Source organism: Xiphophorus maculatus, chromosome 2, assembly GCF_002775205.1.
Source record: "Xiphophorus maculatus strain JP 163 A chromosome 2, X_maculatus-5.0-male, whole genome shotgun sequence".
Lineage (NCBI taxonomy): Eukaryota > Metazoa > Chordata > Actinopteri > Cyprinodontiformes > Poeciliidae > Xiphophorus > Xiphophorus maculatus.
In genome coordinates this window covers 4,172,168-4,182,798 of record NC_036444.1, presented here as the reverse complement: position 1 = coordinate 4,182,798, position 10,631 = coordinate 4,172,168, and the positions used below count along the sequence as shown (strand labels likewise).

Below are 10,631 nucleotides of genomic sequence, written 5' to 3'. Positions count from 1 at the left end.
GGGGACCCAATGACGTCAGGAGGCGCAGCAGCCAATCAGCGCTGCGAAGACGTTATCAACGGTATTTCTCGGTTAAAAAATAACAAACCAAAATAATATACTTATCTTTAACCAGAGAGTATAAGCAACAAGCAAAACACAAGCCCAACAAAATAGAATGCAATTTAAAAGATTTATTTTGGTAATTTGACAGAAAATCTGTTAAAATTTGACATGATTTTGTACAATATCTGTCAATATTTTTCTAATAAACAATAAAAAGATATTTGAAGATAAAAAATGTGAAACCAGAGGATCCAGACAATTTTAAACTAAGCAACAACTTAACAGAGTTTGAAATGAATTTAAAAAAAGAATGCTTTAAAGTTATTAAAGAGCTGGAATGTTTGAAATCTGAATGAAAACTTCATGATGGTGAATTACCCACTTTTGTCATCTTTCTGAGTTTTTTTTTTGTCACCAATTGGGACTATTTTGATAGCCACATTTTTAACCTTTCTTGACTTGTGGTCTCAGACCAAACAAAGTCATTTTGAGGGCCACAAATGGCCCCCAGACCACACTTTGGACATCCCTGTTTCATAGCAATTGCTTGGAGCTTCTGTTTCAATTAGATTGATAGGAAGTCACTATCAATCTAATCGGCCAGAGTTTGAAAGAAACTTTGTGCAGAAACTTTCCCCATGAATCAAACAACTCTGATAAAGATGTGATGTTTTATTCATGCATCCTGCTTTAATCTAATGTAGAAAAATAAGAGCGAAACAACAATTACACAACATGAATGAAGACATTTTTTAATTACATCCAGTTTGCAAAGCAGCCTGAATCAAAAGACTAAAAAAAGTCTAGATGTTGCAGGCAGTGATCAGCATTAACTGTGTTAGAGATTGTTTGGTATTATCATTTTATTATTCCTTTAGATTACATTCAGTCTAAAGAACATTGTGATTTTCTTTTAAAGTGATTCTCTTCCTTATGTGTGTATGAACTGACCTGGAAGTCACAACTGTCTGTTTATCTTCATGTGAAACAGTTAACAATGTGTTTCTCAGACCTTTGATTAGTTATCACACCTAGGAACTGGGTTGCTAGTTGATTGTATCAGAAGTTTTACGACCTTTGTTGTTTTTCCTGACTGTCCCCTAGGTAGAAATTCCTTAGTCGTAAAACTGTGTTTGATTGTGTTCGTTTCGGGGGCTCCTAATCTTATCAGCACCAGCCCCCTTTGCTTTTGTTTTGTGTTAATAAAAAGACAAGCTCTACTGCAGAGTTTCAGAACACATGGTGAACTGGTCAGAGGAGCAGTTCTCTGTGTGTTCTCCTTTTGCAAAAGCTCTACATAAAATTCATATACGTTGTCTGTGGTTCTTTCTTTTATTTAGGTTCGAAAGGAAAATACCTATCAAACTGCATTATAAGTATTATTAAAAAGCTGAGCTAAAAATAAAACAACTCGATGCTCAGTTTGCAGCTTTAGCGACTGTTGCTTCCATCTGCTGCAGCCTCTAAGGGAGAACGGAAGTGACAAAATCGACCTTGTCCTTCTTCAGTTTCTGCTTCACAGACTGGGTCTGACCCAGCTCCATGTACTCCTGCTTCTGCCTGTCGTACAGCGGCCAGTTCACCAGACCAGGACCATTAGGAGAGCTGGGGACAAATATAAACAAGGCAGACACAAGCAGATATAAACAATCTGGATAATTACATGTGAAACAAGGAAGAAGCTTTCAAATTTATTGTCTTATTTTTTGCAGAACACACAGCTTTTCTTCCATTAAATGTGCAAATCTTCTTCCATTACTTTTGGTTGCTTAGGTCGCCCTCTAGTGACTATTGCGGGTACAGTTCTACCAAAAACCCGCAGCTTTTTTCAGTTTGATGCGTTCATTATGACGTCATATTATTAGGATCATTGAAGAAAGTGGGAAAAAACAGGAATTAATTCCTGCTAAAAAACTAAAAAATTTGGAGATAATTCAGAAAGATTTTCTAGAAAAAACAATTAAGTTTCTGTGTTTGAAAAGTCTGAAATTTGGTAGAAAAAAAATCGGAAATTTTGAGAATATTCTTGGAGAAAGTCTCTATATATATAAAAAAGGAAGTTTCTGTTTCAAAAATGGAACATTTTCCATTTGGCGTTTCCAAATTTTTTCCAGAAAATTCTTAAGATTAATGCCAAAATTTGAGTTTTTTTCAAGCAATTTTTTTACTTTTGAAACTAAGAAATGTTAAAGTTTCTTTTCTAGAAAATTTCTATAACAATCTAAAAAAAATTTCAGTTTTTTCTAGCAAATTTTTGACTTTTCAAATTTAAAAGTTTTCTTGATTTTTCTAGAAAGTTTAGATTTTTATAGCAGAAATTTACTCATTTTAATCAAATAACTGTAAAAATATTCATAAATACTAAAATATTCATAAAGTAGATCAGCATTAGTTAAGTGGTCAGTTTTTTATAACTTAAGGAAATATTACACAAAACATGCACTAAAGCTGCAAAAGTCTGAATTTCTCAGCAAAATGCAAATACAGTACTTGTATCTACAGATGTGATCTTTATTCAGATTTAGTCTCAAAATCCAGCTGTATGCAAACCCCCGAGACGAGAATCTTTCTGCATCTTCAGAGTTATTGATGGTATTTATTTACTTGGCCAAATGTTCACTTCTTACCCAGTTCTGGCGAAACTTCCCCAGTAAGACATCATGGTCCTGGAAAACCTCTCATCCTGATCAGTGCAGTTGACTGAAGATGGAAAAAGAAGAGTTTTAGCCACAGAATGAAGTTTGTTTTCAGATAATTACTGCTTTGAGGGAGCATTGGATTAACACAGCCACACTTTCCAGCAGAAAGTTTAAGCACTTCACAGAGAGTTGTATAAAAAAATCTTAGAATAAAATCAAATTTTTTAGAAAATATTTTTGATTTAGACAATCCCATTTATTTAAACCCAGTTAAAGTGTTTTTACACCTGATAGTCCGGTAGACTCGGTTGGATTGGAGACCAAAACTGCAACATTTATTACATTTTCAGCTGTTGATGTTCTCTTTCTCACTGCACTGTGTCAAACAATCCAAACCCTTTGAAAAACTTGTTCTCCTCCTGACCTGTGGGGGCGCTGCACCAAGAACTAGTGAAGAACATGATACAAAAACTTCTGAAGATGATATTTTTAGGGTATTTTCAGATTTTAGCTGTTGTAGGGTATCTCTTTTGATTGATAAAGACAACAAGTAATTTCTCCCACTAGCACTTGACTGCATGTTTATTTTAGCAGTATTTACCCAGAATTCCCTGTGTTATAGTCCACTTCCTGCTTCTGGAGCAGTCTCCGGTCCGCCTAGTGTTCACATATGTATTCAAACAGCATCAGAATTCACTTCAACCAAACCAAGATCAAAGCTAACAGGTTTGATTACTTATTCATATCTCTCCCCAAAAAACTGACTTTCTAATAAAACTGACTAAAGTTGGATTAAAGCAAATTAAACACGGCTGGTGGGAATGGACTTATATTCAAACTAATCCCAAACTGGACTCTGGTGCTTACTCCTGATTGTTCCAGACATAACGCTAGTTGTGAATGGAAGATGACTTGACTTACATTTCTAACATCTGCAGATATAATGCAGCAGAGCAAGAAAAAGAACAATCGGAGGCAAGACTTCATTCTACACTGCAAAAACACAAAATCAGTTATTTAATCTAGTTTCTAGTACACTTAATATAAGACAAAACTAATTAAGCTTTTAAGCTGTGTGAAGTAAATAATTCCTTAATATTAATGAAAAAGTACAACTTCCAGTGGCAGATTATTATTTCACTTATAATAAAACATTTTCCCCATGTTAATAGTGAAATAATCTGACAGTGGAGCTAGTACTTTTTCATAAATATTAAGGAATTATTTTCTTCAAACAAGCTCCAATATTTTGCTGAAAAGTTATTTGTAAGTTAGTTTTGTTTTTCTTATTTCAAGCGTAGTAAGATATTTGTTCTAGAAATCAGACACCAACTGGAACTGAAGCATCCTGCAGGTACACTCGACTAAAAGATGTCCGATGTGGTAATCATCATTGTGAAGCTTGTATACTAACCAGTAATTCTGATGTGTCCGTTCCAGAAACATGCTCCGAACATGTAGCCGACGTCATCAGCGTGATCCGCCTTCACAAAGCTCGGCCTGTTGGGCATGGGTCCATCCGAAACGTACACAAACTCATACATGTACACCGGAGCGCCCGCGTCTGGAGCCAGGAGGAACAGGTGTGAGCAGAGATGCAGACCAAAGCACAGTGGGTCAGCCATCTTTGTTTCTGACCTGTGTGGTATCCGGCCACCTTGATGGTGGGCAGCACCATCACCAAGTCTCCCATGACCTCCGTGAAGGCGTCTCGGATGTCCTGTGGGGTTTTTGTGTCTTTCAGATACGTAATCACGATGAGAATGTTGGCAAAAGACTGAAACACAGATAGAGGTTTATAAATCAGTAAAAATCAGAGGCAAGGCTTGTTTCCATACTTAGAGTTCTTTGGATGCCCCAATTTGGGGCTTTCTACTTATAATGAGACATTTTCCAATGTTATAGATGAAATAATCTGACAGTGGACTAGGACTTTTTCATCAATATTAAGGAATTATTATGAACTTAAAACAAGCTCCCATATCTTGCTGAAATGTTACTTGTAGACTGTTTTATACGGAAGAGGATTAGGGCCAATGAAAAACAGAAGAATTTTAACTGAAATCTCAGAATTCTGACGTTAAATTTCTGAGATCAAAAGTCAAAATTCTGAGATTAAAGTTGAAATTCTGAGATTAAAGTTGAAATTCTGAAAACAAAGTCTGAATTCTTTTCTCTTTTTTCAGTGGTGTTAATATAATTTAAGTGTACTAATATATTTGCAGTATAACGTAGATAACATTTTCTAGTTCTTTATGAGTTTGGTCATCAAACTAAAAATAAATATCTTAATTCTAGCTTTATATAAGCAATTCTCACAATCTCACCCCTTTAGGATTAAACAAGGGGACCATCACCATCACCGTCTCCACGTTCATGCCTTTATCCCAACCAGGAGGAGCGAAGATCTGTGATCCACCAAAAGAGAACAAACCAGTCCAGAATACTTCAACATCAAACAGAGACAACTGGAACGTGTCATCGCTGAAACATTAACGCCACCTGAGGCAACATCCAGCCAAACTCATGGTTGGTGACGCCCATCATCACTGGGATGTTCAGAACTTCTTTCCTCTGCAGAAGAACCTCAGGTGTGTCGAGAAGGAATTCGCCATCAGCAGTGGCTCCGAGTATAATTTTGATCTGCACACAAAACACAAAACATTGTGCATGTGAAGGCTACAGAAGCAAGAAAAAAGACTCCCAACACAAAACCCAACAATCTCTCACAGCCAGAAAGGAATACATAAGTTCCTACAAGTCTAAACAGGAAGTGATGCATGCCACTGAACCGCCATCTTGGTAGGCAAACAAAGCAAAGCATACTTGTCATGTTTCCAGCCCTTCAGCTCTGCCTTGGCTGTGCTGATTACTCATTGCCCTCACCTGCACTGAGCTGCTCCCTATTTAAACAGCTGCTCGTCACCAGCTCAGTGCGAGATCGTCTGTTGCCACTGTCACAGCTTTCAAGCCTTGTTGTCCCATGTTCCAAAGAGTTTTCTGGTTTCTGATCCTGCCTGTTTTTGACCACAGAGTTTTGCCTAATCCTTCTGCTGCTGAAAGTCCTGTTGCTGAACCCTGCCTGTCTCTGACCCTGCCTCCTGCCTTCTGGATTCTGGATTTTCATTGCCTGAGACCCTCCCGTGCATGACCCCGGACCGTTTCAAGACTCAACTTCTGGTTGGTGGATTTTTTCCCTGTCGTCTGCTTGTCCCCTGAGCCCCCCCAGATCTCCCCTTGTCCATTTACCCTACCTGCCCCTGGCTGGACTCCTGACCTCTGTGGATCCCCCATCCCTGACTCCACCAGTGAGGCCACACCCTCCCACACCAATTACTTTTGTAATAAAACCTTTGGTGAAACATCCTCTTGTTGTGGCTGCGTTTTGGGTTCTGGCTGATTCTGCTTTTAACATTACAATACTTAAATCAGAGCTTTGAAAAAGAAAGTATACTGACAATATTGAAGAGAAAATAAACTAAATAAATTGAAATAAGAAAAAGTATTTATTAGTTTACGATCCCTAAAATACCCACATTACAGAACACAGGTGGACAGCCACAGTATCTTTAAAGGTTCTTTTACCTGTTTGCCTACAGAAATTAATTCATCTTGAGTTTTCCCTCGGAGGCACCGGACCAGTTCTTCTGTGCTGTTCATGTAACATCCAGCAAGCCTGGCAACAGTCTGGCAATAAGACAGGAAATGAGGTCATTAAAAACACAGAAAATCAAAGGGTCACACTGGACCAACATGAGGCAAATACCAGAGAAGTGTGTAAAAGTCTTGAGCCATTTCTAATTTATTCATGTAAAAAAATGGGTCCAGATCAACATGGATGGAAATGTGAGACCATTCATCCATCTGGACTAACCAAACGTCAGTCCGTCCGTCCATCCATTATTGATCCTGATTAAGTAACTCTGAAATTAGATTCTGATGTTTGACCCTGGTTATATCTTAAAGCTACAGGACTCTCCTCTCTTCCCTTGTGACTTTTTCCTTTGCATTGTTTCCTGCCAGTGGGACATGCAGAGAGCAAATCCAAAGGAACAAATCATGGAGATATCCACCTTAGGAGTGAGTACAAACACATTCAAACGTACATGGGCCTGATTAAGAGGCCGATCCGAAGTATAGGCCCCAAGAGTTGCAACTCCACTTTGAAAGATTGCCTTGTGGAAGAGTCCTTTCGACAGGGGAGACAGAGTCTGTGCAGAAAGACACTTTTGGTAAGTTATCAGGAGGAATGGAGTGATAAATATCCAACATAAAACAGTTTTAAAAGTGTGTGATCTCTTCCATTCCCTAGGAAGGAGTTTTCTTTACCAGTATGGATGCGCTGAAACCTCCTGCAGACTCCCCAGCGATTGTGACAGATTGTGGATCGCCGCCAAAGGAATTAATGTTTTCCTGCACCCACCTGAGAGCAGCCAGCTGATCCAACAAACCCCAGTTTCCCTTGGCATGTTCATCTCCAGTGCTTCAAAAAAAAGGAAAGTTCTTGCTTTAGGCAATCATTTGGACAACATCTGGACATCAGAACTTTCTTACCTCAAGAATCCCAGGATGCCGAGACGGTACTGGATAACGACTGTCACAACGTTTTCATATGCAGTCAATGAGGAACCATCGTACTGGGAGGCAGCACCGAAAGCCAGAAATCCTGCTGGGTGGATCCACACCATTACCTGAATCACAACACAAGAGCCTGACGGTGTCAGCTGACCTTTCGATATAGGAACTACAGTTTATAGCAGCATGCGGCGAAGCCCACACTGTCTACACAGACTCAGCCCAGACTGAGGTCGATATTTATGTTTACACATTAACATCAGTTGAGCTCAGTGAAAATGTAATTACATAATCAGTATTTACACACTACACAAACATTGAAAGGTTTAAAGCACAGGTGTCAAACTCCAGTCCTCAAGGGCTGCTGTCCTGCAGTTTTTATATGGGTCACAGGTACAAAACACTGGAATGAAATGCCTTAATTATCTCCTTGTTGTGTAGATAAGTTCTCCAGAGCCTAATTATTCTATTCAGGTGTGGTGCAGCAGAGGCACATCTAAAAGTTGCAGGACAGCGGCCCTTGAGGACTGGAGTTTGACACCCCTGGTTTAAAGCAACAGAAAGCAAGCTATATGCTAATTTCCCTTGTTTTTCTTTCCTTAGAAAGTTCTCAATGTCCACAGCTACTGTGTTCAGAGGAGAGTAGATTCATTCATATAAGATATAAAGTCATCCAATGAATGCATGACAACTCCATATATCAATTAGCTTTTTTAAGTATTTCTGGATCAGTTTTTCCTTTGTTTAGCCTTGTCTCTATCCTGGATAGTCATTGGCAGAGGATTTCCCACCATTAACTATGTGTACTCTCTCCCTTTGTGTGTTTAGCCATGACTTTTTCCTGGATGGAGTCACTGACAGGGTTTTCTTGCATTAATTTTGTGTATACTCTCTCTTTTTCCTATAGAAAGTACTCTTCGCTCAGTCCTATCTGTGTTTAGCTGGGTCTCTTTCCTGGATTTAGGAAATGACAAATCTTTTCCTGACATCTACTTTCTGTACTTTCCTTTCTGATCTATAGAAAGTATTCTTTGCTCAATTCTTTACCTCTAGTTGGGTGTCTTTTAGGCATGTTTTAACAAAGCACTCCAGTGTTTCTTTGTTTAGCCATGTCTCTATCCTGGATAGTCATTGACAGAGGGTATCCCACCATTAACTGTGTGTACTCTCTTTTCTTTCCTATAGAAAGTACACTTTGGTTCTAAATGTCTCTTACAAGGACATTCTAACAAAATACTCCAGCCTCATTGTTTCTGTGTTTAGCTGTGTCTCTATACTAGATGGAGGCATTTGCTTTAAACTTTGTGCACTCTCCTTTACAGTAAGTCCTCTTTGTGCATTTCTGTATCTCTTGCTGTGTCTCTTGTGAGTAGATTTTAACAAGGTACTCCTGGTTCACTGTTTCTTTGTTTATCTCTGCTGATCTCTGCAACTGTTCAACTCACCGGCAGCTTAACTTCTGGCGTGGTTTCAGCTGGAGTGTAGACGTTTAGATACAGACAGTCCTCTGAAACCTCTGGCACCGAGAAGTCCATAGACATGGCTATGGAAATATTTATGACTATTTCTCGATCCTGGACGCACCTGAGAACAGATGGACACCAGGAAACAGATTCAGACATGAACAAGAGTCTCTGGGATAACGCTGATTTGTTTGGTGGTTTGGGGTTGTTACATGGGGGGCTGCTGTGTGCCGTCTCGTTCCCCCTCCCAGGGCTCCGGGCTCTCTGGGGCAGCGAACCGGAGGGGCCCTACAGGCGGCTTGGCGAAGGGAATCCCCAGGTATTGCTTCACCCTCCTCTCTGTGCCTTTTACAGTCACATATTCTCCTCTGATTTGGCCACTTTTCAGAGAAACCACAAGTTCGCTGCTCCCTAATGAGAACAGAGACAGGATATGATTTTTCTGTTTAATCGAATCAGTTACTCTTGTCAAAACTGTAAAATTTGGTTTGGTAAAGTATCACAGAGAAAATGGCCTCCAAAAGGTTTTAAAATGACTAATTTCAACATATAATTTCTTTCTACAGAAAAAGAAATTGCTACCAGACAGTAATGTAAATTGTACGGGCCAATTTATTTTAAGGGTGTTTTATGAGAATGTTCTAGTAATTTAAAAGTATTACCTGACTATACTAGGCTGTTAAAGGGTTTAGTGTTATTATTTTATGCTTTTTATTGTTGTTTGTGCAAATATGGTTAAATGTATCTGATTGTTAACTGTGAAACTGAATAATGTTGTTTGTTCCCACTATGCTTCCCCTCTGAGCTGTTAAGAGTTCATTTTTATCAGCTTTCTTCTGCAGGATAAAGACCAAAAACGTCTCCAAACTGACTCAGAATTGGTTCATCAGATTCAAAATGGCCGCCTTTGGCCCTATAATTAAATCCTACAGAAAACATGTGGCTTATCCTGAGAAACTGCACAAGTTCCAACTTTGTAAAATATTATGGGACGAAACAAAATATTGAACATTAATAAACAAAAAATATTTTTTAAATATCAAAACTACCTTTTAGATTTGAGGGTTTTCTCAGTTTCAAAACTTTATTGCTTGTTTGTAATCTATATTTATGATCTTGCTTTCAAGAGACTCCTGCTCAAAAACAGCAGCAAATCATAAGACCACATTTATTAAAATGTAATTAAAATAATGCACTGTGAATAATAAAGGAATAAAAACAACAAACCCACAGGATTAAAATAGAACTCAATATTATTCAAAGCATTTAAAAAGAAATGCCTTTAAGGTATCTTTATTATTCCCATGAAATGACATGTTGTACAGCCAGCAGAAAAAATATTAACCAACACTGAAAACAGTAAAATATGATTAGAAATAATCACAGTAAAGACATAAAAACATAACATTTAATTAATACAACAGTCAACAAGATGTATTTAAAATGATGGTAACAGCAGATAAAAATAAATTTCTATATTTGTTGGTTCTGCAACTTTTTTCCTTATTTTAAATAATTTACACCTGATTAACAGTGGCCTTAAATACATTAAATACTCCATAGGCTCTTTTCTTCCTTAAGTTGATGCCAATATGCTTTGAAGGAACTTTTACGCTTCAAAAATTTATTTGTAAGAGTTTCTCTCAACCTATTGTCATTTTTTAACTACAGGTCTCCAGCTTCCAGAGGTTGTTTTCATTTTCAGGTTTCAAAAATCTTTTTATCCAGCAGCAAAAACAACATGTCTGACTTTACAGAATGAGAAAAGTGTCACAATTAAAAGTTAAAATCCTTTTCCTACCTGGTGCTGGATGTGCCGCCACCATCAGCACAGGCAGCAGGAAAACAACGAGCAGCACTGTTCTCATCTTGTGCAGCCAGGAACAAAAGACAAAGATTTACAGTCGGT

At 38.2% G+C, this 10,631-nt stretch overlaps 1 protein-coding gene across 2 annotated transcripts; it reads right to left on the bottom strand.

The window, feature by feature from the left end:
* Positions 1-456: 456 nt before the first annotated feature.
* LOC102218083 (fatty acyl-CoA hydrolase precursor, medium chain-like) lies at positions 457-10,631 on the bottom strand. 2 transcript variants are annotated; one of them, XR_002754174.1, is made up of 14 exons: positions 10,524-10,631; positions 8,935-9,133; positions 8,705-8,843; positions 7,239-7,375; positions 7,014-7,167; positions 6,791-6,895; positions 6,270-6,371; positions 5,187-5,327; positions 5,012-5,092; positions 4,323-4,461; positions 4,099-4,248; positions 2,673-2,745; positions 1,411-1,650; positions 457-878 (listed from the first exon to the last, which is right to left on the bottom strand). XR_002754174.1 is itself a non-coding variant. In XM_023349534.1 (13 exons), the coding sequence occupies exons 1-13, from the start codon at positions 10,588-10,590 to the stop codon at positions 1,509-1,511; spliced, it is 1,629 nt and encodes a 542-aa protein (XP_023205302.1). In that variant the 5' UTR covers positions 10,591-10,631; the 3' UTR covers positions 457-1,508. The 2 variants fall into 2 exon arrangements, 1 of the variants encoding a protein (XP_023205302.1); XM_023349534.1 differs by having other exon boundaries at positions 457-1,650.

What these genes read in the sequence shown, in the direction of transcription:
- LOC102218083 (XM_023349534.1), bottom strand. Translation starts at nt 10,590, where the DNA reads ATGAGAACAGTGCTGCTCGTTGTTTTCCTGCTGCCTGTGCTGATGGTG. An exon ending in GTTTCAGCGCATCCATACTG is followed by an intron (nt 6,896 to 7,013) that starts GTAAAGAAAACT and finishes CTTTCTGCACAG; the next exon opens with ACTCTGTCTCCCCTGTCGAA. An exon ending in GGCCTCTTAATCAGGCCCAT is followed by an intron (nt 6,372 to 6,790) that starts GTACGTTTGAAT and finishes TCTTATTGCCAG; the next exon opens with ACTGTTGCCAGGCTTGCTGG.